At 42.9% G+C, this 26,991-nt stretch overlaps 1 protein-coding gene and 1 pseudogene across 3 annotated transcripts in view; one reads left to right on the forward strand and one right to left on the reverse strand.

Annotated features, from left to right (window-relative positions):
• Nucleotides 1-26,991, forward strand: part of AUH (AU RNA binding methylglutaconyl-CoA hydratase) — a 399,227-nt gene that overhangs the window by 69,976 nt on the left and 302,260 nt on the right. For all 3 annotated transcript variants that reach the window (XM_073632885.1, XM_073632878.1, XM_073632892.1), the window contains exon 4: nt 3,636-3,722. In XM_073632885.1, coding sequence (XP_073488986.1) covers nt 3,636-3,722 — 87 coding nt within the window. The remainder of the gene's footprint in view (nt 1-3,635; nt 3,723-26,991) is intronic.
• LOC141139266 (ATP synthase F(0) complex subunit C3, mitochondrial pseudogene) lies at nt 12,907-13,440 on the reverse strand (annotated as a pseudogene).

The following is a 26,991-nucleotide window of genomic DNA, read 5'->3' on the forward strand; positions in this document are numbered from 1 at the left end:
CTGGGAGACGGTGAACCTCCACTAGGAGCCATTCAGACTTTGTTGCATTTGCTGACAGTGCATATGTTGACAGGAGGGTACAGTGGGAAGAGGCAAGAGTTCATCAGTATGCTGCTTCTTAGTGTCAAGCTCTCTGAACTTTCGACCGTCAAGAACGCGGTGACATACAACACTACGACGAGCCGAAGAAAATGAATTTCAGTGCTTGATGTCCAGTGTGAAGTTTCCACAGTCTGTGTTGATTTGGGGAACCATGTCATCTGCTGGTGTTGGTCCACTGTGCTTCATTAAGTCCAGGGTCAATGCAGCCGTCTACCAGGAGATTTTGGAGCACTTCATGCTTCCTTCTGCAGACGAGCTCTATCGGATGCTGACTTAATTTTCCAGCAGGACTTGGCACCTGCCCACACTGCCAAAAGCACCAAAACCTGGTTCAGTGACTGTGGGATTACTGTGCTTGATTGGCCAGCAAACCTGCCTGACCTGAACCCCATAGAGAATCTGTGGGGCATTGTCAAGAGAAAGATGAGAGACATGAGACCGAACAATGCAGAAGAGCTGAAGGCCGCTATTGAAGCATCCTGGTCTTCCATAACACCTCAGCAGTGCCACAGGTTGATAGCTTCCATGCCACACCACATTGAGGCAGTAATTGCTGCAAAAGGGGCTCAAACCAAGTACTGAGTACATATGCATGCTTATACTTTCCAGAGGTCGATATTGTTCTATGTACAATCCTTGTTTTATTGATTGCATGTAATATTCTAATTTTCTGAGATTGTGGATTTAGGGTTTTCATGAGCTGTAAGCCATAATCATCACAATTATGACAAATCACGGCTTGAACTATCTTGCTTTGCTTGTAATGAGTCTATCTCAGATATTAGTTTCACCTTTTTAAGTTGCATTAGTGAAATAAATGAACTTTTGCACGATAGTCTAATTTTTCGAGTATCACCTGTATGTTCTTGACCAAGCTACAATGCTGCTGTAGTACAGGTTGAGGATGTGGCTGTGTTTTCTGGCAGGTGTGCCTGGATTTATCTGTGAGTTTAGCTTCAAATGCATTTAGAAACTTTATCAGCTGCTCTTTAGTAAAAGGCTTGTTTCTAGGTACACTTGTTTTTTGGAGACATGGGAGTTGATTTACTAAAGGCAAATGGTCTGTTCACTTTGCATCTGAACTTCCACTTAGTAGTGAATAAGGTGAAGTTCTGCTGACTTCCATCATCCAATCATTTGCAAACAAAAAATGCTGTTTTTTTTTTTTTTTCTTTCCACATTCACTAAGCCAGGGATGCTCAACCTTTTGAAGAGCGTGTGCAACTTAATAGATTTGGTAATCAGTCACAGGCCACAAATTAATTGAAATGGTTCTGAATCTAAATGTCTTTGTCTTTTTAAAAATCTTTAAAAAAAATATGTTTTCTTAAATCTTTTTTTATTTTAAATAGCATAATGAAGATTTTAAACAACAATCAGGATTATAATTTTCCATGGGACCAATCCCCATTGGATGTTTACCAACTGTTTAATCACACTGACAAAAATCACATTTTTTGTTAACCAAATCACCAGCCAATGTGACCAGCCAATAAACCTCTGAACCAGTGTTGCAGCCTTCACTAAATCAGGGGCTTTGCAGCTGTCCCTTGAATTGCCAAAACTACAGTCCAGAGAATTGCTTGCCCTAGTAGCGCAATAAACTTCTTTGATAAGCAAAGCTAAGGCTGGGTTCACACTAAAGATCGCAGCGGCTCACGGCAGGAGAACGGTGCGTCTCCATTCACTGTTTAAGCTCCGATTTCAGCCAGAATTTTTGGCTGAATTTGGACTTGAATCGGACCAATCGACACACAGGGCTCCTGTGCAATTCGCACCGAAGCCGCTGTGGAGATGTGTGAACCAGGTCCATAGAGAGCCGGTCACAATCTCCTGCTATGAGGTCTGTGGGGCCCGGGTTGAGCATACCTGCACTAAGAGAAGGACAAATTCCTTTGCAAAGTTTAGTAAATCAATCCCATGAACTGCAAATAGTATTAGGACCAGTGGTGTACTAAGTTCTACATTTTTTTTTTACATAAAATCTAAATTTATGGCAGTGTTTAATCTCCAGGAAAAAGAATTCCAAGACCTGTGGAGTCATTTGTTAGAGGTCACCACATCTCAAAATTTTAGAAAAAACACATGAACCCCCATGAATGGGTGGGACTTTAAAAGTGACCAAGAAAAATAATTTGTATCAAAAATAGAAAATTTATTGTAGTAAACATATATTCAATCAAGAAATAAATGGTATCGTCAAAGACAAGAGAATACATCAATATGGGTACATAAAATTTGCAAAGTGCATACAGATAACAAATAGGCTTATGGATGAACCCAACATTTCCGGCTTGATGCCCTTCTTCAGGGGTTTTCGTTTAACATCCAGAGCCCGGTGTCTGTTTGGAAAAATACGTATGTACATGTCATTAGATAAATATTCACTGCACATAGTATATCTGCTTTCTTTGTATTTCAAAAAAGATAAACTGAAGTGATATTGTATAGCACACATAATAAAATAGCATGGATTGCATACCAGATGGTATAATTTACCCACAAATGGTGGGAGTGGAGAGGGTCCCAAAAAGTAAAACTGTTGAATCAGAAAAGCTGTCCATGTGCAGCCCCAAATCGCTCCACACAGATCCCCCAGCAAGGGTCCGGAAAACCCCCAAAGACAGGTCAGATCAAGTGATCTGGAATTAAATAAAGTATAATATAAAACCTAAAATAGAAAGGGGTATAGACTGATATGATGTCAACATAATCTGCAGGATTACAATGCATCCAGACATAGTCCACATGGTATACATACCTATGGGCAAAGCACATCAGAGATATTGCCATACTTGGTGAGCGCATCCAATATTTATTAGCTGGCTGAAAGAATATACACTGTTTGTCCAGCCCAGGAAGTATGCCTGTAGAAATGCAAACAAATAGGGAAATCTCCAATTCTATCATGTGCCCTCTGCACCATTGTCTTTGTCAGGAATACAGTAAGTTCAGAGCACTATCTTTGTCTTACAAATTACACCAGACAATTGCCATCTTTGGAAGCCCTGAATGTTTTACTGTTGCTATAGAGGATAGTGAGATGGTCAAAAGTGCATTGGAACACACTATCTATTTTTGTAAAAATCAATTTACTATCTGTAGATATTTTCTGCTATAATCTGTTATTTTGTGATTTCCTACATTGTCAACTGTAAGAGCCGGTTCACACTGAGGCAGCACGACTTGCAGCGCGACTGCCTCAGGCGACCTGCACACGACAGCAGCGGCGACTTGCAAAACGACTTCTGTATAGAAGTCAATGCAAGTCGCCTCAAGTCGCTCCCAAAGTTGTACAGGAACCTTTTTCTAAGTCGGAGCGACTTGCATCGCTCCTATTAGAACGGTTCCATTGTACAGAACGGGACGTGACTTGTCAGGCGGCTAAGTCGACTGACAAGTCGTCCCAGTGTGAACCGGCTCTTAATCCAATGTTTATTTCAGTTTATTTTAAATAGCGCCAATAGCAAAGCTGTGAAAAAGGTTGTCTTTTTTTGTTATTTACATATATGTTTAATATGTTTTCTTTATAGGTGCAGATTTAAAAGAAAGGGCAAAGATGCATCCTAGTGAAGTGGGACCATTTGTATCAAAGGCTAGAGCTCTTATGAATGAATTTGGTAAGTAAATGACAGTTTACTGTTGTTCAATTAATTTGTATTTGGAACAAGAGTTTCAAGTTCTGTCAGTGTAATAGCACATATTTTCTTCTATAAATGTTTTCTTTATAATCACATCTGCATATAAATATTTGCGAATTTCGAGAACATGAATGATAGTTCTGAAAACATTCCTTGTTAGAGAAAAGCAGATCTTTAAGTCTACTAGTGTGTACAGAATCATTTCTGCCAGTGTTTTATGAAACTCTTTGTATTTTCATGTTACATCTGCCATTTAGACCCATACTTAGGAACAGCAATGAATGTTGTATCATTTAACATGTTGATCAATATTAATTGCCTTTAGACAATCATTTCTGCAATACCGATTGCTTGAATGGGGTTTTGTAACTCATGAGATACTGTTTTGTAAGATCTCTGTAGGAGTGTCAACATATTCAGTAATTACAATGACCGTATTAATGATTGGAAATACATAACAAACAGGTCCACTGTGTTGTAGATGTCAATACTATTTTACTCCGAAAACAAGCATGACATCACAGACATCAATGTTTAATTTTCTGTTTGTTACTTTACAGTACATGTAAACCGTGTGTGAATTGAAAATGTCTACATCTACAGTGCCTTGAAAAAGTATTCATACCCCTTGAAGTTTTTCACATTTTGTCATGTTACAACCAAAAAAAATGTATTTCTTCTTGCCACTCTTCCACGAAGGCCAGATTTGTGCAGTGCACGACTAATAGTTGTCCTGTAGACAGATTCTCAAACCTGAGCTGTGGATCTCTGCAGCTCCTCCAGAGTTACCATGTACCTCTTGTCTGCTTCTCTGGTTAATTCTCTTCTTGCCCGGCCTGTCAGTTTAGGTGGACGGCCATGTCTTAGTAGGTTTGCAGTTGTGCCATACTTCCATTTTTGGGTGATGGATTGAACAGTGCTCTGTGAGATGTTCAAAGCTTGGGATATATTTTATAACATAACCCTGCTTTAAAGGTCTCCACAACTTTTATCCCTGACCTGTCTGGTGTGTTCCTTGGCCTTCACGATGCTGTTTGTTCACTAAGGTTCTCTAACAAACCTCCGAGGGCTTCAGAGAACAACTGTATTTTATACTGAGATTAAATTACACACAGATGGACTCTATTTACTAATTAGGTGACCAGGGCAGCCATCAGAAATTTTGGGGCCCCTTACACAGCTTTAGGCCGTCGTTTTAGCGGCGCTTTTCGGCAGCTAGCGGGGCACTTTTTAACCCTTTTTAACCCTTTTTCAGCTGCTAGCAGGGGTTAAAAGTGCCCCGCTAGTGGACGAAAAGCGCCGCTAAAACGTCAGTGAAGCGCAACTAAAAATGTTTTTTATGGCAGGGGCAGTTTAGGAGCGCTTTATTCACTACTCCTGCACCGCCGCAAAGATGCTGCTTGCCAGACTTTTTTTCCTGTCCTGCAAGCGCACTGCCCCAGTGTGAAAGCACTCAGGCTTTCACACTGGGGCTGCAGAAAAGGTAGTTTTACAGACGCTTTTCAGGTGCTATTTTTAGCGCAAAAAACGCCTGTAAAACACCTCAGTGTGAAAGTGGCCGAACAGGACAGATTCTATAATTAGCAAACCCACATGAAAAGTTACCTGGGGTGGGAGATACATAAATTGTGAGATATCAAAGTATTTCAGACACTACCTGTAACGTAACATTCTACTTAGTACATGTGTGTACAGACACAGCTACTCACCAGCATCTGCAGGGGGGAGGAGCCAGGACATTGATGCAGAAAAAGGGTAGAAAGAAGCATACTGATGACTGGAGGGGCGTGTCAGGGAGAGCTCTTCCTGCCAATCACCTCTGATCCCTCCCCAGCACTCCGCTCCCAATGTCCTCCATCTGCTGCAGGGATGAGCTCCTTGGAATGTAAGCAATCTGTCTTCTCCTCCTGCCGCCCGATCTCCTCAATGTCTGCAGCTCTGCCACTTGTGATGTGAAGGATATCAGGCACTGGGGGGAGCTGCAGGAGGAGAACATCAGATGAGACCAGCAGGTGCCCCCCAGTTTCAGTCCTGTTCCTGCTCACAAGGAGCTGTCCCATTATGGCTGTGAGACCCTCTATACTTTCGGCCATTCCGCCACACTTCGTGGTTGCCGGGGCAACGCCAAGCTCCTAGTGGAAACTTTTCCGCCCACCTCCCCCTCCACCAATCCCAGCAGAAGTGCATCCCGAGGTGACTAATCGTCAGCGCTGTGAGGAGTGACCTTGGCGTTGCCCCAGCAACCAGGAAGTGTGACGGAGTGGCCGAAAGTGGCTGTCAATCATCCAGCCTTCAGGCAGCGGGTGGAAATACCTTGGGGGCCCGAGTCGCTTGGGACATCCGGGCCCCTTGGGATGCCAGGGCCCCTTACATGAGTGTGGGCTGTACCCCCCTGATGGCGGCCCTGTAGGTTACTCTTGAAGGCAATTGGTTCCACTAGATTTTAGTTAGGGGTATCAGAGTAAAGGGGACTGAATACAAATGCACACCACACTTTTCACAAATTTATTTGTAAAAAAAAATTGAAAACCATTGATCATTCTCCTTCCACTTCAAAATTATGCGCCACTTTGTGTTGGTCTATCACATAAAATCCCAATTAAATACATTTACGTTTTTGGTTGTAACCTGACAAAATGAGGAAAATTTAAAGGGATATGAATGCTTTTTCAAGGCACTATATATTATTGTTTTTAGTAATAATTTATTTGGCACCAACATCCCCTATGGCACCGTACTGAGTAATTGATATACCAAGGAAGGCTAGCATGGATAATAAAATACATAAAATGTTTCAAAAACTAGTACATAGAGTTGTTTAGCAAAACATACCAATAACAAGATAATTTAGAGTGATAGAAGATATGAGGAAATGTCAGACAAGAAAACAATGATCAATCAGTGACTAATGAGAATTAAAGTGTTACTAAACCCACAACAGTAAAATCAGACTGTATATGCAGTAAAGCATGCTTGTTCTGTCTTCTCTGATCTTCCCCTCTTTACTGTCCCCAATCCATCTCCTGATAATACAGAACCTTGGAGGCGCTCTGCACATGCTCAGTTTGGTGTGTATTGCTAGAGAGTTTTTTTTTTTTCTTTGGGAGGGTGCATGCAATCAGCACAGGGCCAACGAGCACTGTCCAGACACATAGCCAGGCGTCATGCATCCTCATAGGACAGTCAGAGGAGAATGGAAATTCCTCCTACAAGCTTTAACCAGTGCACGGCCGGACACTATTGGTCACGGGACTACTATATACTGCTGACGAAAAAAGGTATTTAGCCGTTTATATCATTTCTAAAATAATTGCATTTTCATGTGCTGTGTACTGTGAGGGACCAGATATAGTGAATGCAATTCTGGGTTTAGTAACTGAACTCCTGGTGAAATAAAAATTGATGTTTGCATCGGGCCTCATTTTTGTTTAGGGGTGACAGAAAAAGCAGTTAAATTTACCTTATTCCTCTGGGTTGTGGGCAGGCGCTCGGCTTCCTCATTTACAATGCAGGACTGCTAGTCCTGCTCTCTACCTGATTATATCTGAGTGCCTACGACTGATGGAATAGGGAAGAGAAGTGGCCTTGAAAACCGGTCACACAGCTGGGAGAAAACCAGAGGGAATGAGGAATTGGGTAAGTATAACTGCTTTATCTGTTCCCTCTAGAAAAAAAAGATCATTAAACCCTTGTAGTGCAGGAGGAGCCAGACTCCGGGGTCTATTTTTTTTTTTTTTTTTAATTTTATACTGGGGTTCAGCTTTAAGTTACTGGAATGGAGAAAAAGACAAGGTGGTGTGCAGAGTGGAAATTGAGTCTGAGTTGGTTTTAGGAAGTTAGTGGGGTAAAATAGGAAGACACCATACTGTAGAAAGTTTTGTAGATTGGCGTTGGAACTATGAACTGGAAAAGTGTGGAGGGATTGTTGAATAGAATAGAACAAGCTTTGGAACAAGTAGACAAGAGGTGGATTACTCATTAGGCAGTGGATTGGAGCAGGGACGGACTGACAACTCATGGGGCCCCTGGGCAATAGGAGATTATGGGGCCCCTGGGCAATAGGAGATTATGGGGCCCCCCGGCAATAGGACAAGATTATGGGGCCCCCCGGGCAATAGGAGATTATGGGGCCCCCAGGCAATAGGCGATCATGGGGCCCCCAGGCAATAGATTATGGGGCCACACAGTATACACACACACACATACAGTATACACACACAGACACACAATATACACACACAGTATACACACACAATACACATCCACACACTGAAAAGGTACTGGGGAGGAGGGGCAGCTATAATCTTGGGATTTAGAAAAAAACAGATTTTTACATACTGTCCCTAGTTTTATTGAGGCTGGCAACCCTGATGGGGCCCCTTAGTGGCATGGGGCCTTTGGGCAGTGCTTGAGAGCTCGAATGGTCAGTCCGCCCCTGGATTGGAGTTGTGTCTGTTTTTAGAACACCGAATAAAGTAAGGATGAGCTCAGGCGTGTTCGCAACTAGCACTAATCACTAGCAACTAATCACAGGCAGTGAGACATTGTCCCGATGCATGGCTGCAGAGATCGAGAAATGTCTCACTGCCTGTGATTAGCGCTGTGCAGTGCCGACTTCCCGAGGGGCTCTGCACGTGCTAGTTGCAAACACACCTGAGCTCATCCTTAGTTTAAAGTAGTCAAGGTGGAATATGATGAGGGAATGCTCAAGCATTTCTTCTCCCTATGATGGCTTTTGGCTTTTCTCTCAAATTTGGAGTGTCAAAAGTGTGTCAAGGAAGAGCCATTTTTAGAATTAGAAACCCTGTTGGGGATTTTGCTGCAGACAGTTGATCTGCTTAACACATTTTTTTATGCTGTGTGTTTCTTTTGTAGAGTTCTCTTCACTTCCTGTCTGGTAAAACCTTGTTAGCAGGGCAGGAAATTAGGGAATATTTCTCCAATGGAGCCTGGGATAGGCTTAAACAAACTGACAGGAGTTCTGCTCCTTTATAAATGAATCAAAAACAAAAAATAGTTTTGGCTGGACATGCACGTTAACAGATCTTGTGAGCCAAACTGTTACACAAGGCAATAGGCAGCAAAAACTTTAATTGTGGATATTTTAATTTTATCATGCTGGGTAGTAAAATCCCCTCCTAGGTATGGCTTCCTGCCACATGTTTGTACAGCTTGTTTTCCCTTTGCTCATTTTATGTTGACAAGATACTAAAGGTATTTATAACTCAGCAGAATAAAAACCACAATGGTAAAGGAAATAAACTCCTTTTTGGCTTTTCATCATCTGTGGTTTTAAATACAGTCTGTATATCTCTATCTGTGTTATTCTGTGTATAGCAAGCTTTTAAACATCTTAAGAGAGTTACGTAAGAATAATAATTTGAAAAAAACAATAAACGTTAGCAGTTGAACTGAAAGATGTTTTTTTTTGGTTCGTGGACCAGATTTTTTAAAGAAAATAAATTAAAAATATGTCAATGAAATAAGTATTGGCATTAGGTATTGTGAGGCACTGGGAAGATGAGTTTGGCCAGGAAGGGATGCTGTGTGTGCCTGAGAATCTGGAGTAATCAAAGGCCGTTAAACTGCTGCATTCACGTGTGTCTTAAGGCCCATACACACGATCGGACTTTTTTACAACAAACATGCAAATGACCTGTTTTAAGGCAACATCCGACCGTGTGTACGCTCCATCAGACAAACTTTTTCGTTTTTCACCAGACAAATGTTGGCTGTGCAAACAGACAAACTTTCCTGCAACAAAAGTCCTATGTCGGCTAGTCTGATCATGTGTACACAAATCCATCGGACTTTAGTCCAAAGTACAAACACGCATGCTCAGAACCAATGCAAAAGATCAGACAACAATACAGAAGTTGACCAAAGGGTGGCGGTAAAGAGCTGAAAAACCATGTGATTTGATGACAGTTGGCAGAAAAAGTCCTGCTGTGTGTATGCATACCAAGTTCACGGCCAACGCCCTTTGGACAGAAATCCATGGAAAAGTTTGTTTGAAGTCCGATCGTGTGTATGAGGCTAAACACTCTCTAGTCTCAGAAACCCAGGAAAAGCTAGGGTGTATTACTCTGCAGAGACACAAGTTGGTGGCTGCTTTATAATGTAAGAGCTACTTTTGGAGGGGATCTGGGCACAAGTTCCACTTCCCCACCAAGATGGAGTTTAATGTGTTTGTACAATCAGGCAGGTTAGGATTATTTTTCTATTTCAATGTTTTTTATTAAGGTTTTATGAAAAAAGGGATCTTGTACAACTTGTACACAAACAGTAGTAAAAATAGAGGAACAAAAAATTCCCACAGCGCAGGTGGGCTATATCTGTATATCATTGGTGGATATAACCAGCAAAATAGCGCATCGTTATATCAACTTCAATCAATAGTTAAACTCCAAACTTGTTTGTCACACAGAGATAAACCACCCTTATGCTATATTGCTGTGGACATGCTTCCTAAGTTGTTAAATAATGGGACTACTGATTCTGATTGTGCTTTTCTGAAGCTGGACGTGTAACAAACCTGGTTGAGACCATTTTGAGATCTACTTGCTGTGTGGACTTTCTACACCAAGAGACTGCAAATCCAGGGCTGCTGTTATAACCGTAAGGAAGCCAAATGCTGTTTATAAGGCTTGAGAATGTAATTATATTGTTAAAGAAAAAGAAGAATTCCAGGTATGGTATATTTTGTACATATTGTAGTTACATTGGTCCAGCTTGAACCAATGTAACTATGTACAGTAAAACCTTGGTATATCAAAGCGGTTTTCAATATAAGAATCAAAGTGGATATAAATCAATGATTTTTCTTTTAAAAATCAGATATTTTTGATTTAAATCGATTTTTTTTTTTTTTTTTTTTATCACTTTTTTTTAATAAAATGCTTTTGAAGTAAAAATCTATCTAAAGATAGTTTTCTATTTAAGATACATTAATAATTTAGTTTATTCAGCATGAAATGGAGCTTCGTTATGTAGCATGAGGCTGTATATTCTGCAATATTTACATTTTTGATAAACTCATTCAATGAATCCAAGCTCTGCAAGCTGAGATAACCTGCACTGTATTGGTGCATTCACACAATTTCACAGTAACCATGAGATAAAACAAAGTTCAGAAATATTCCTTTATTCCATTGTTTTGCAAATCTATGTACACTACAAACTGTATGGTTGAATCAGTTCTGATATGGCTGTTTTACTAATCTGACAGCTTAATATTCTAAATAGGAAACCTTCATTTTGTTTGCAAATATTAAAGATTCAAACTACCAGTAAGAATAAGTCCTTACATTTAAAGAGCACCTGTCATTGCAGATCCATCATGGCAGCGCCTGTTAGAGAACATCAACTCACCTGCTGCCACCACGTCTCTCACCTTGTAGTGTCACTGCTGCATCACCAGCCGTCCCATTAAAGTAGATGGGACTGTCGCTGAGTCAACAGCGGGTCAGAGGAAGAGCCGCTGCGGACAAAGATGACAGTTGCTCTTCAAAAATTATGATTTAAATCGAGTTGATTTAAATCAAGCCTTTTTACTAGCGATTTAAATCGACTTGATTTAAATCAAATCCACCCTGATAAGAATTAATGGAAACTCAGATGATTTGTTCCGCAACCATTTGTAACCATATTGCAACACTTAGCCCTGTTTCACACTTGTGCGGTGCGAATTGAAGCTCAGGTTTCACTGGGGAGATAACAATCTCCTGTTCAACGGATTCATTGCGTTTTTGCTCAGTATCAGAGAGCAGGGAGAGGGGGAGGGAGAGGGGGAGGGAGGAGGGGGAGAGGGGGAGATGTAGTGAGGAGAAATAGAAATTCCTTGTTCAGAACGCAATGCATCTGCGAATCAGATGCGTTCCCATAGGAGATAATAGGCTTGTAGTTCGCACCGCAATGCCCAAAAAACGCACACGTTTTTTGTGCAATGCGCAGTGCGAATGCAACGCACATATGTGAACCAGATGCATTCATATGAATGTATTTTAAAATGTCCTGCGAATTAGATGCGGTGTAAGCCGCATCTAATTCGCATAGGTGTGAACCCGGGCTCAGAGGAACAAAAAACACAAGTTATTGGAGCACTCCAGCTGGGGATGTTTCTGTTAAAAAGTCCTAATCAGGTGACACAAAGAACGAAAAGAGCAGAGCCATCTAAGTGTACTGTAGTATGATCACAGGTTAAGGCCTCATACACATGGACGTTTTAACAGCGGCTTTTTTGAGCTTTTTTTGCCACTTAAGAACGCCACTCCATGTTATTCAATGGGCTCATACACACCATGGCGTTTTTGAGCTGTAACAGGCATGGTCGTTTTTAAGCTCCAAAAAAAACCAAGGACCAGCACGTTCTGAGGCTCTAGCGCTAGAGGTGTTTTGACGCCAATGCCGGAAAAAGCTCAAAAACACAAATGAGCGATATACCGACGTTTTTTTAGCGTCAGGGTTTTTAAGCTGTAAAAATGTTTGTGGGTAATTTGGGAGTGGAAAATAGCAGAGGGATGTTTTATTTTTTTCTAAAAAACGCATCTTAGCGTTAACGCTTACAAACGACGATAAGCGCGCATTGGCGCCAAATCAAAACGATAATGAAATCACATTTTTAACGCTGCTTTTTTTCCAGGTGTTGTTGCTAGGTTTACAGCCCGTTTTTTAAAACGTCCGTGTGTATGAGGCCTTAATGTAAAAAAGTGGAATGACACTCACAATGTTAAAAACAATAGCCAGCGTTAAGAAGTCTGGTGCTCATCCACATAAAGCCGCTGGTGTATACATGGCCAGAGGTCCGGGGGGCACTGGTGGCTCCCAGCGCCTTCTGGAGAACTTGGAGACATTGAGTAACAGTTGATGTCACTTCTGGGTGCTCCGAATGTGCGCTACGCCTCCCCCCCCCCGTGGCTGGGAGTGTCTCTGAGTTCTCCATGAAGCGCATTCCCCTAATGTTGCCCATGCTGAGAAGCCGGCCTCCTACGTTCACAATGCATCAGGCTGGCCACTCAGCACCGGAAGATAGTGTAGGCAACTGGAGTAGTGGGGCATTGGCCAGGTATGGTACAAGCTGGTCCAATGTAACTATTGATAAATTATGCCTGGAATTCATTTTTTTTTTTTAAGTTTTACCATTTTTAATGAAATGAATTTGGAAGTATGGTACATTTTCCTTAACACAACATTTCTTGGGAGCCACAGTAAAATTAAAGTTTACAGCTGTTCACTTAAATGTCGACATTCCCAGACTCATTTCCATGGCGAATAAGATCAGGAAAGCAACCATCAAACAAAACAGACCCATAGATTCAGACAGAGAAAATCCCAAGATGGCGTATGAGAACAACTGCTGCTTCAAAGAAGGATTTCTTGCATAACCAATAATGAGACTTCCAAAAACTGTTCCAATACCGGCACCAGAGCCAGCCACACCGACTGTGGCAGCACCAGCACCAGCACCAATGAATTTAGCAGCAGTATCAATGTCCCTGCTGACTTCACTGGTCTGAAATCCCCTTAGTACCAGCTGGGTGCATGGATTTTGTGTCCCACTGAGGAGTGTGTTTCCCTCTACAGTTCGGACCTCTGGCCGAGACAAAACTGATGCAGAAATTGGTCTGTACAGAGACTTGGACCCAGCACGGATCAGAGAAGGGGTTGAGATGAACTTTGCACAGGCATACATGATGGAGGGAGGTGTGTGTGTTCTTTAGCGGGGAGTCGGGACACGGCTCAGCCCCTCGGCACCAGAGATCGAACTGAACGAAGAATGAATTCACCTTTTTAAATATGCTGATTTTTCTTTTACGTAAAATGTAAATACACACAATTCTAAATGTACTGAAAAGCTTAGATGTGTGGAATATCGCTAGCAGGCCGGGAGCAGCAAAGCAACAGAGTTTGAAGACACAGGCTGGTGGAAAGGTAAGTACAGAAGCTCTATTTTTACTGTGTGGGCTTTCCTTTCAAGTGAACCTGTGGCAACACTCTAAGGAAAAGGGCCCACACTGCACAAGGCTGTCTGCACTGTTCCCCCTCCCCACCACCAAGTCACTGCCTTCTGCCCTCTGTGGTGTCGTTACTGGAGATGTCGTATTGTCATAACAAAATGGATATTTTTGCATTGATGGATATTTTCACATAGTTGTAAGGCGGTTGTTCATGTCCGCCTGTCAGTTTTGTCAGCGGACCTGAACGGGCGCTCCATGTTAGTCTATGGAGCGACGGATGTCCACTGACATCCGACCCGGTCCGATCCGCTAAAATCAGACGGATGGCCCTACGCCCTGGCGGATCGGATTGGGTGAGATCTGATGAAAACGGACATGCTGTCCATTTTCTTCCGATCTGTCCATAGCAAGCAGCGGCGCTCGACAAGCCCCTCCCCGCTCAGTGAGCAGAGAGGGACCTGTCATCTGCCGGCTCAGCGGAGATCAACGGAGAGATCTCCCGCTAAGCTGGCGGACTCCGTGGCAGCGGATCCGCCTGGTGTGAATGAAACCTAAAAGGTCAAAAATACAGATTTTTTTATCCATTAAGAACAAGAAAAAATAAAATAAGTCATAAAAATGCAATGCCTAACCACTTGCGGACCGCACCATAGCCGAAAGACGGCTGCAGCGCGGTCGGCTTATTCTGGGAGGGCATCCATGGACATCCTCCCAGAATCTTGCTCCCGTGCACCCCCTGAGGCGCGCATCCGGGAATATCCGTGACCGCTGGGTCCGGAGGACCCGGCACATCACGGATCACAGTAAATGGCCACTGACAGCGGCCGTTTACCACGCGATCACTCCGTCAAATGACGGAGCGATCACTTCTAAACAAACCGGCATCATGTCCGGTTCATCTTTCCCCTCCCCGTACCGATCGGTACTGTGCGAGGGGAGAGAGGAGAGATCGGGTGCAGCGGCGCTGTGGGCTGGATCTTTAGTGCCCACAGCGCTGATCTGTGCCCATTCAAGCACTCATCTATCCATCTTATCCAAACTCATCCATGCTCAGCAATACTCATCCATCCATGCTCAGCAATACTCATCCATCCATCCATGCTCAGCAATACTCATCCATCCATCCATCCATACTCGGCAGTACTCATCCATCCATCCATGCTCAGCCATCCATACTCAGCAATTCTCATCCATCCATCCATCCATCCATGCTCAGCAATACTCATCCATCCATACTCAGCAACACTCATCCATCCATCCATTCTCAGCAATACTTATCCATCCATCTATCATACTCAGCAATACTCATCTATCCATACTCAGCAATACTCATCTATCCATCCATGCTCAGCAATACTCATCCATCCTTCCATACTTGGCAATGCTCATCCTTCCATCCATGCTCAGCAATACTTATCCACCCATCCATGCATCCATCCATACCCAGCAATACTCATCCATCAATCCATACTCAGCAATACTCATCCATCCATCCATACTCAGCAATACTCATCCATTCAGCCATGCTCAGCCATCCATACTCAGCAATACTCATCCATCCATCCATGCTCAGCAATACTCATCCATGCTCAGCAATACTCATCCATGCTCAGCAATACTCATCCATCCATCCATACTCAACAATTAGGCTAGCGGGATTATTGTTACATGTAAGTTTTGTTTGTCTATGTCCGCAAGGTTTGTAGCTACTGGCAATAATTTTGCAATACCATTAACTATGTGCACCTTATGTTTTAAAATTAATAAACTGTAATGCTTTTTAATTAATTGTACCCCTGTTGATTCTGTTGCATAAAGTAACCCCTTTCAGGGCCCGTCTCTAAACGGGCTGTTTTACCATACCCTTTTCCCCTTCCTTTCCTTTTTTGTGGTCTATACATACTCAACAATACTCATCCATCTATCCATGCTCAGCAATACTCAGCAATACTCATCCATTCAGCCATACTTAGCAATCCATCATCCAGCATCTATCAATGCTCGGCCATCCATACTCAGCAATACTCAGCCATCCATACTCAGCAATACTCAGCCATCCATCCATCCATCCATCCATACCAATATTCATCTATCCATCCATACTCAACAATACTCATCCATCTATGCATGCTCAGCAATACTCATCCATTCAGCCATACCCAGCAATACTCATCCATCCATCCCATTCACACTCAGTCATACCCAGCCATACCCACCTAGCCATACTCAGTCATACCCACCCAGCCATACTCAGCCAACCCATCCATACCCAGCCATCCCATCCATACCCACTCAGCCATCAAAGCCATACGCAGCCATACCCAGCCATCCACATTCATGGCTCAACCATGCTTAGCCATCCCTATCCACGGTTCATCCATGCCACATCAGTTTGCGTCCATGCCACTACAGTGCCTCAAAATGTAATAGGTAGTCAAACTAGATTTGAAATTTATGCCCCTAGAACGCCTGATGGTGCTCCCTGCATGTTGGGCCTCTGTATGTGGCCAGGCTGTGTAAAAGTCTCACATGTGGTATTGTTATACTCAGGAGGAGTAGCAGACAATGTTTTGGGGTGTAATTGTTGCCATGTACATGCCATGTGTTAGAAATATTGTATAAATGGACAACTTTCTGTAAAAAAAAAAAAAAAAAAAAAAGCGTTCTTATTTTCTTTCCACATTTTCCAAAAACTTGTAGCAAAAAATGACATGTTCAAAAGACTCGATATGCTTCATAGATTATATGTTGGGGTGTTTTCTTTCCAAAATGGGGTCATTTTTTGGGTGTTTCCATTGTCCTGGTGCTCCAGAGCCTTTAAAAGTGCAAGAGATAGTCAAAAAATTAGATGTATAATTTATGCTCCTAGAATGCTTGAAGGTCCTCCCTGCATGTTGGGCCTCTGTATGTGGCCATGCTGTGTAAAAGTCTCACACTACTCCGCCATACTCAGGAGGAGTAGTAGAATGTATTTTAGGGTGTAATTTGTGGAATGCATATGCTGTGTGTGAGAAATAACTTGATAATATGACACTTGTGAAAAAAAAAGAAAAAGAAAAAAAAAACCTTGATTTTTGCAAAGAATTGTGGGAAAAAATTTCAACTTCAAAAAACTCACCATGCCGCTTTCTAAATACCTTGGAATGTCTACTTTCCAAAAAGGGGTCATTTGGGGGTATTTGTACTGTTCTGGCTTGTTAGGGTCTCAAGAAATGAGCTAGGCCGTCAGTACTTCAGGTGTGATCAGTTTTAAGTGTTTGACACCATAGCTTGTGGACTATAACTTTCACACAGACCAAATAATATACAACTGATTTGATTTATTTTTACCAAAGATACAGTGCCGTGCAAAAGTTTTCACCCCCTTGGCATTTTTGGTGTGTTGCCTCAGAACCTGGAATTAACATGGATTGTTTGAGGATTTGCATCATTTAATTTACAGAACATGCTCACAACTTTGAAGATGTTTTTTTTTTCTTTATTGTGAAGCAAACAACAAATAGGACAAAATAACAGAAAAAGTCAATGTGCATAATTATTCACCCACCCAAAGTCAATAATTTGTAGAGCCACCTTTTGAGACTATCACAGTTCCAAGTCTGGATAAGTCTCTATGAGCTTGCCACATCTTACCACTGGGATTTTTGCCCATTCCTCCTTGCAAAACTGCTCCAGCTCCTTCAAGTTGGATGGTTTGCGCTTGTGAATAGCAATCTTTAAGTCTGACCACAGATTTTCTATTGGATTGAGGTCTGGGCTTAGACTAGGCCATTCCAACACATTTACATGTTTCCCCTTAAACCACTCAAGTGTTGCATTAGCAGTGTGTTTGGGGTCATTGTCCTGCTGCAAGTTGAACCTCCGTCCTAGCCTCAAATCGCACAGAGTGGTACAGGTTTTGCTCAAGAATATCCCTGTATTTAGCACCATCCATGTTTCCCTCAACTCTGACCAGTTTCCAAGTCCTGACTGCTGAAAAACATCTCCACAGCATGATGTTGCCACCACCATGTTTCACTGTGGGGATGGTGTTCTTTGGGTGATGTGATGGGTTTGCGCCAGACATAGCATTTTCTTTGATGGCCAAAAAGTTCAATTTTAGTCTCATCAGATCAGAGCACCTTACTCCATACATTTTGGGAGTTACCCACATTCCTTTTTGCAAACTCAAAACGTGCCATTTTGTTTTTTGCTGAAAGTAATGGCTTTCTTGTGGCCACTCTGCCATAAATCCCAACTCTGTGGAGCGTACGGCTTATTGTTGTCCTATGTACAGATACTCCAGTCTCTGCTGTGGAACCCTGCAGCTCTCCAGGGTTACCTTATGTCTCTGTGCTGCCTCTCTGATACCTTCCTTGCCCGGTCCATGAGTTTTGGTGTGAGGCCGTCTCTTAGCAGGCTTGCTGTTGTGCCATGTTTTTTCCATTTGGTTATGATAGATTTGATGGTGCTCCTAGGGATCATCAAAGATTTGGATATTTTTTTATAAACTAACCCTGCCTTGTACTTCTCAACAACATTGTCCCTTACTTGTTTGGAGAGTTCCTTGGTCTTCATGGCAGTGTTTGGTTAGTTGTGCCTCTTGCTTAGGTGTTGCAGCATCTGGAGCCTTTCAAAAAGGTGTATATATGTAATGACAGATCATGTGACACTTAGATTGCACACAGGTGGACATCATTTCACTAATTATGTGACTTTTGAAGATAATTGGTTGCACCAGAGCTTTTTATGGGCTTTAAAACAAAGAGGGTGAATACATACTTACATGCCAATTATCTTTTTTTTTTTTTTTTTTTTTTCTGAAAAATAGTTTTATGTATATATTTTTCTAGTTTTACTTCACCAACCTAGACTATTGTATTCTGATATAATTCAGATTAAAAAAAAAACATTGAAATTAAGGCTGTAATGTAAGAAAATAGGTAAAAAGCCAAGGGGGGTGAATACTTTTGCAAGGCACTTTATGTAGCAGTATAAAATTTGGCCAGAATTTATGAAGAAAAATTACTAATTTGCAAAATTTTATAACAGAAACAAAGAAAAATGTATTTTTTTTTATAGAATTATCGGTCTTTTTTCATTTATAGTGCAAAAAATAAAAACCCAGCGGCGATTAAATACCACCAAAAGAAAGCTCTATTTGTGTGAAATAAAGGACACAAATTTCATAAGGGTACAGTGTTGCATGACTGAGTAATTGTCATTCAAAGTGTGAGAGCACTGAAAGCTGGAAATTGGTCTGGTTAGGAAGGGGGTTTAAGTGCCCAGTGGTCAAGTGGTTAAATAGTGTTTTCTTTTTATAACCATACTAAAATATTAAGTAAACTTGTATTTCCAGTAAGTTTACAGTCACAATTAAAAGCATAAAAAAAAATATTCTTAATAATCTTTCATAATGGCCTTTGGAACTTAGCCATGATGACTCAGCTGTTGAATCCTCATAGTAAATGTAATGGTCATGACCGTTCCCTTTACTAAACAGAATGTAGCGAAAGGCCATTGTGGTATTCATGAGGATCACCAAAAGCCTTTCTCAACCTTTTTACCATGAAGGAGCCCTTGGAAAAAACTTTGCAATCTTCTGAAATATTTTTTAGATCTACAACTCATGGAACATTAGTTTTATTAGCAAGCTGTTGTATATTTTGGCCGTATATACTGTATGTTTATTTTTTATTTATTTCAGGTACTTATATAGCGCCGTCAATGTACGCAGCGCTTTACATATAACATTGTACATTCACATCAGTCCCTACCCTCAAGGAGCTTACAATCTAAGGTCCCTAACTCACATTCATACATACTAGGGACAATTTAGACAGGAATCCAATTAACCTACCAGCATGTCTTTGGAGTGTGGGAGGAAATCGAAGTACCCGGAGGAAACCCACGCAGGCACAGGGAGAACATACAAACTCCAGGCAGGTGGTGTCATGGTTGGGATTTGAACCGGCGACCCTTCTTTCTGCTAGGCGAGAGTGCTACCCACTACACCACTGTCCCGCCCAGGGGCGGACTGACCATTGAGCGACTCGGGCACTGCCCGAGGGCCCTGGGCCACTAGGGGGCCCCATCAGGGTTGCCAGCCTCAGTAAAACCAGGGACAGTATGTATAAATCTGTGTTTTTTTTACATCTGTCTGTGTATACTGTGTGTACATGTATGTGTATACTGTGTGATTGTATACTGTGTGTGTGTATACTGTGTGGCCCCATAATCTCTGATTGCCTGGGGGCCCCATAATCTCCTATTGCCCGGGGGCCCCATGAGTTATCAGTCCGCCCCTGGTCCCGCCCCATATGTTTATACATGGCTGCCATACCTATAGTAATAGTCACCTTAATCTTTGCCATCTGAAAACAGTACATCAGTTACAGGTGAAACAAATCTAGCCACCAGGCTGGTTATGAAGTCACTGAGAAAGTTATAGCTTGCTTAAAAGGGGATTCAGGGAATTATCTGATTTCTTGGTAATCAGGTAATGAGCAAACATGTGCTAATTAAAATTTAGTGACAAGGGACCAACCTGTGTTCAGAATGCAGCTCCTCTGCACAGAATAAGGAAGCTAGTGGCAATTACTATAGTAGTGGTGTCTACCACAGTGATTTCCAGCTTCTAGAGCAACCGCACATGTATGATATTTGCATATCAAGCTGGACCTATTTTAAGTATTGTTTATAACAGGGGTTGACATGGCAGGCAGCTGGGTCACCAACCATCAGTATTGCTGACTGCGCTGTTTCGGAAACACAGGTTCCCCCACTGGGAGCCAATCGCTGCTTTCTGCTATAGTGGTTGGTTGCGAGGACTGCCAGGCGTACTAGCAATCACTCACATGCTTACCCTGCCCCCATGCTCTGATGTTCAGAGCAGGGGGACTGAACTTCCTCCTCCGGAACTGCTCCATCCCAGTGCCCTGCTTCCCAGCTTCTACATGTCCTGCACTCAGAATGAATGGACCATGATGTTGGGTGGGGATAGAACTTTGGGGATCCTGATGTATTGTGGGGGACTCTAATGTATTGTGGGAGGACTCTGGGGACCCTGATGTAATATGGGGGGGACTCTGGAGACCCTGTTGTAATGCGGAGGAGGGCTCTGAGGACCCTGATGTAATTTGGAGGAGGGCTCTGAGGACTCCGATGTAAAGCAGGTGGACTCTAGGGACCCTAATGTAATGCGAGGGGGACTTTGTGGACTAGCTCTCGGAGCTACCATTGTCAAGAGTTATGTGTAGTCCCCCTTCTATTTCTTTTTCCTCATTTGTTGAGTTACTATAATTTAGTTTGAAATGTTGTATTTTTTTATTTTCTGTATATAGTTTTCTATTTTGAACAATATCTTTACCATGGTGGCTGTTGATGTATTTGTATTATACCAACCAGATATATTATACCAACCTGATATATTGGTTGCATCCAAAAGGTGTGGATCCTGAAAAAGCAAGTGATATACAATGTTGGGAATTTGATTCATACACCAAGTTATCAAAATGGCAGTCTGACTACTGTGTGACTTATTACCCCTTTATATAAGGAGAGAGAGGGTAGTGTATTGTAATGTCATTTACAACGCATCAGCGCCACTTATCACAGTATACACTAGTGTGTGTGTGTGTGTGTGTGTGTGTGTGTGTGTGGATATGTATATATATATATATATATATATATATATATATATATATATATATATATATATATATATATATATATATATATATATATATATATATATATATATAAAATCTATGTACATCCTGCTTGCACGCTCAGTGATAACTCCCATAGTTTAACTCTTACATTTAAAACAGTGCAGCTTTAACCTACATAACAAAATGTACAATACATACTCTTGATGAAACAGTTTAAAACTTTGCACTCGGTGTCAGTGACATGCAAGCATGACTAAATATGCAGAAACATAACCTAGATCAGTGTCTGTAATATCTCAGTGTAACTGAATATGCAAATACATAAAAGTATATCATGCAAAACAAATTGTAAATCAAAAAGTAACCCACATAAACAAAGTAAGAACATCCCAAAATAAATATATAGTCCAAAAATAATCTTAGAAATTCAACTCCCAATGGTCCTTCACCACCGTGTTCTACTCCCAGTGGACCTTCACCACCATGTTCCAAAAGCGCTTATTGAAAAAATATGACTCTAACATTATATAACACATGAACCAAGAATAGCCATTGGTCAGCAATGGTCTTCACCTATCAGCAAGCAGGCATCCACATAGAAGGAATCCAATAGCTAACAGAGCCACACTATAGTCACACCTCCTCGGCCTCGATCCTCCCAAAACTCCTATGTCAAACAGAGAAAAGAGAAAGTAGGGTTGCTCCACCCGAATCATCACTGTGTTGTTCCCTCTGTACAGGTGGAGCATTTCTTTGACATAATGTTTGTGCAGGATTGAGGCTGAGGAGGGGTGACTCCGGCGTGGTAAATGACGAGCTCCATCATTCACAAGAACAACACAAGCCACCAGCTAATACTCTGCCTGTAAAGGATCAGTCATTGTCCTTCATTATGCTAAGTAGGCAGTCTGAGTACTACACAGGATTAAACCCTTCCCAGGTAATACTTTTGCAAAACTTTCCTTTTTTGCCCACAGCTCAATACTTTTTTTTTTTCATTGGCTTACCTGCATTTAGTGAGCTATGAAACCTATATATTTTATATGTGTCTAATGTTATAGGTATTAGTTGGAAATCCTGAGATTACTCTGAATTTGTTTAAGTTTTCTTGTTAGTTTACCTTTTTTATTTATTCTGTAAAGATGAACCAACATTCTAAAGCAACATTAAACCTTTTTTTTAAAATTAAAATAACACACCTGTCATACTTACCTCTGCAATAGTTTTGCACAGAGCAACCTTGATCCTCTTTTGCTGGGGTCCCCCGCCGACACCCCAGGCCCCTCCTCTTCGGTGAGTGCCCCCTTTGAAAGCCACTTTCCGTTTTGGCACCCATGCGTGCTCGCTCCCAAGTTGCCCAGTCTGCGCCTATTGACACAGACAGTGTGACTCTGCCCCATCCTTTGCTCCCTTGTCACAGCATTTGATTGACAGCAGCGAGAGCCAGTGGCTGCCCAATGAGGAGGAAGACGACGGCGAAAGCAGCTGCTCTTGTGCACGTTGCTAGATCGGATCAGGTCAGGTAAGAATGAGGGGGGGGTAGAACAGAAGGTTTTTTTACCTAGAAAAAATACTCTTAAGTCTTTAGAACCACTTTAACAACTTCCCGCCCGGCCCATAGCAGATGACGGCCGGGCGATGGTTCCGTTATCCTGACTGGGCGTCATATGACGTCCAGCAGGATAACATGCCGCTGCGCGCCTGCGGGGATCGGTGGAGCGGTGTGTCAGCCTGACACACCGCTCCACCGATCTTGGTAAAGAGCATCCGGCGGAGGTTCTTTACCACGTGATCAGCCGTGTCCAATCACGGCTGATCACGATGTCAATAGGAAGAGCCGTCGATCGGCTTTTCCTCACTCGCGTCTGTCAGACATGAGTAGAGGAAGCCGATCGGCGGCTCTCCTGACAGGGGGGGTCTGCGCTGATTGTTTATCAGCGCAGCCCCCCCTCAGCTCACCACACTGGACCACCAGGGATCGCCACTAGGACCACCAGGGAGGGGGCAACATGTGGATGGCCAGGTATGTACCCAATGGCAATCGACATGTGCCCAATCTGTGCCAATCAGTGCCCACAAATGGGCACTGATTGGCACCATTATGTTTCAGTTCTGCCCAGCAATGCCACCAATCAGTTTTATCAGTGCCACCAATCAGTGCCATCAGTGCCACCTGTCAGTGCCCATTGGTGCCACCTGTCAAGGAGCCATCTGTGCCCATCAGTGCCCACCTATCAGTGCCACCCATAAGTACCCATCAGTGCCACCCATAAGTACCCATCAGTGCCACCCATAAGTACCAATCAATGCCACCTATGAGTGCCCATCAGTGCCGCCTATGAGTGCCAATTGGTACCACCTATGAGTGCCCATCAGTGCCGCATACCAGTGCCACTTATCAGTGCCGCCTATCAGTGCCCATCATCAGTGCACGTTAGTGCTACCTCATCGGTGCCCATCAGTGCCGCAGTATCAGTGCCCGTCAGTGCAGCCATATCAGCGCCCGTCATTAAAGAAGAAAACTTACTTATTTTTTTTTTTTTTTTAGATGAACTCCCCCCCCCCTCCCTGCCCTACACTGTCCCAAACTGGTGCGGGCATATTCCCTCAACTTGTATCCAAGTGGGAAACATTCCAACTGTGAGGTTACATGGGAAATGCAGTACAATTGGCTAAAGCTCCGGGTTTGGAGTAAAGTAAGAGATGTCATCCATAGTATTAATACTAGATATAGTACGGTTTCTCCATCTCCTTGTTTCCAATTGAATGTATCTAGTATGTTCCAGAAATAGTTCCAGTTATCATGGTGCTGCTTCCCAGTGGTGTGTGGGGTAAAGTCTCGCTACACGATGCACGTTACTGGTAGGACTTCTGCTCTTCCGGAGCCCCGGAAAGTAAGTGGACTCCCATACTGTAAAGTCCAGAACTTGTGTTTTATATCCACGCTAGCTTGTGAAGGATTCCTTATCTTGTTCAAAACTTTCTTTTTTTTGCGGGTAGTAAGGAACTGTTTACATTCCCAAGTAGGCGGCAACAGAAAAGGGTTTCATACGGCAGCAGGGGACAATGCAGTCATATGACTGTGGTCAATCAACTCTTTCAGGAATGGCGCGTCGTTCCAACCAGGAGATCACCTCTTCAGGATCTTCAAAAAAGAGCGCACGTCCGTCATGTTCTATACGGAGGCGGGCTGGAAAGAGCATGGAGTATTTGTATTGTAAATTCCTCAGCCTGCGCTTGGCCTCTGTAAAGCTCTGCCGACGGCGCTGTACCTCCGCTGAAAAATCTGGAAAAATGGCAACTTTGACATTACCTACTGGGATATTGCCTTTCTCTCTTGCCGTCCTCAGGGCTGTATCTCGATCTTTGTAATTGAGAAGTTTCGCTATGAAAGTGCGAGGAGGGGCTCCCTGCGGCGGGGGTCTGGCTGGCATACGATGTGCCCGCTCCACCGCAAACATAGTGGAAAAGGCCTCTCTCCCGTAGGTGTTGATCAGTAGTTGTTCGAGGAACGTGGTTGTGTCTTTGCCCTCAGTCCCCTCGGGCAGACCAATCAGGCGTATGTTACATCTTCTCAGCCTATTCTCCATATCATCCTGTTTGGTGAGGAGTTGGTGTATTTGCCTTTGTACGCGGTCTGAGGATGTTTGTAGAGATGGAATGGCATCTTCAACCGTGCTAAGTCTGGTCTCAGCTTCCCTCACTCTATCTCTGAGCTTTTGAAAATCTTGCCTGATGAGGGAAATATCCATCTTGACTTCCTCAATTTGTGCTGTGAGGGAAGTTCTACAGAGGGTGATTGCTTCAAGTAATTTGTCAGTATCACTGGTTGTTCGTTCGCTCCCCTCTGCCTTCCCGGAGGCCCCATCTTCCTCCATATCTTCTTTATCATATCGGCGGTATTGGTCCAGTTTCGCCACCGCTGCCTTCTGTGCTTTGGTTGGTGACATACTTGGGGGGTCCAGTGAATTACTAGATGGGTCCCCAATATTGTTACGGCGGATTTAGTAGCCTGTGAGAGAGGAAGGAGTGCTGGCTAGCGTCACAGAGCCCCCAAGGCACCCGGGAAGGAAGTCTGCTTCTGTGTGGCAGGTGCGGACTGGGTTGCGGTACTATATGGGGTAGCAGTGGTCCAGATGCACAGTGCAGATTGTAGGGGTTCCCCAAGGGGAAAGTTTTTTCCCCCCCAGAACAAATTGAAAAGGCAGCAGTATGGAAGTGTAGCACAGGCCGGGTCTGTGAGTGTGCTAAGATGGCCGCCGGCCTCAGTGTGTAGGCCGAAGCCTCAGTCTTGCCTAAATGCGGCCGCCGCTCATGCAGGGGTATTCGGGGCCAGAGGAAGTCTGTATATGAGGGGATTGATATAGTGTAGATCCCCCAGGAGGTTTTTTCCTTAATCAAGCAGCGGCAGGCACAGCTATTTCAGTGGGGGCTGGGTGTAGAGGTGTACCAAGATGGCCGCGGACCTCCGGGAGTAGGCCGAAGCCGCGGACTTGCCTGAGGCCGGCCGCCGTGTAGAAGATCGCCGCCGTTCGTCCCGCTGCTGAAATGGACAGCTCAGCGTGTGGTGGATGTTCTGGGGATGTTAATCCAGTATATGGTGTGGTATGGGATGTCCAGGATTAATTACAGCAGGAGTAATGGACGGAGCTCAGGAGATGCACGTCCTACTCCATGCTGTGTCAGGCCACGCCCCCAAAACGTACTTATTTACAAAAAATTTTAACAGAAACAAAGAAAAATTAGTTTTTTTTTCAAAATTTTCGGTCTTTTTTTATTTGTTGCACAAAAAATAAAAACCGCGGAGATGATCAAATACCACCAAAATAAAGCTCTATTTGTGGGAACAAAATGATAAAAAATTTGTTTGGGTACAGTGTTGTATGACCTCGCAATTGTCATTCAAATTGCAACAGCGCTGAAAGCTGAAAATTGGCCTGGGCGGGAAGGTGTCTAAGTGCTTGGTATTGAAGTGGTTAAAGATATCTAGCCCCTAGAACAAAAAATCAGTATGTTTCAGTTTACCTTCCTAATGTGGTGGCTGCATTTAAAGCTAGTCCAAACTATTTTTTTCACTAATTGCTAAACTGGCTCTAAGCACTGTATGAAATATATAGCTATAGCTTTAGCTACATACAGTACACAGTGCTGGGTTCCAGCTGTGAGAAAAAGCCTTCCTGTCTCACACCAGTTCCCACCAGTAATTGAAAAAAAATAATAATATATGAATAAGTGTTGCGCAAACCAAAATAAATTGATACTTAAAACCAATAACCTCAAATAATCCGAGATATAAATAAATAAATAAAATCATCAGACAGATAAATTCACACACAGTGCATAAAATACATAAAAGTAATACAATTAAAGTAAAGTGCACATGTGTTAAAAAGTGTATAATAGTCCGTATCAGATGATAAATGAGGTGCCCAGATTTCTTTCTTCAGTGTAGACAGCTTCAGAGTGACAACATAAAGACAAATGTTGTACTTTCACCCAATAGTGACAACTCAGTGCTCCCAGTATTCTCACCTTAAAGTGGTTGTAAACCCTTTACAACCACTTTAACCTACAGGTAAGGCTAGATTAAGGCTCACCTGTAGGTGCTTGAAATATCTCCCAGACCTGCACAGTTTAGGA

The sequence above is a fragment of the Aquarana catesbeiana genome, linkage group LG01 (assembly GCF_042186555.1).
Source record: "Aquarana catesbeiana isolate 2022-GZ linkage group LG01, ASM4218655v1, whole genome shotgun sequence".
In the NCBI taxonomy this organism is placed as follows: Eukaryota; Metazoa; Chordata; class Amphibia; order Anura; family Ranidae; genus Aquarana; species Aquarana catesbeiana.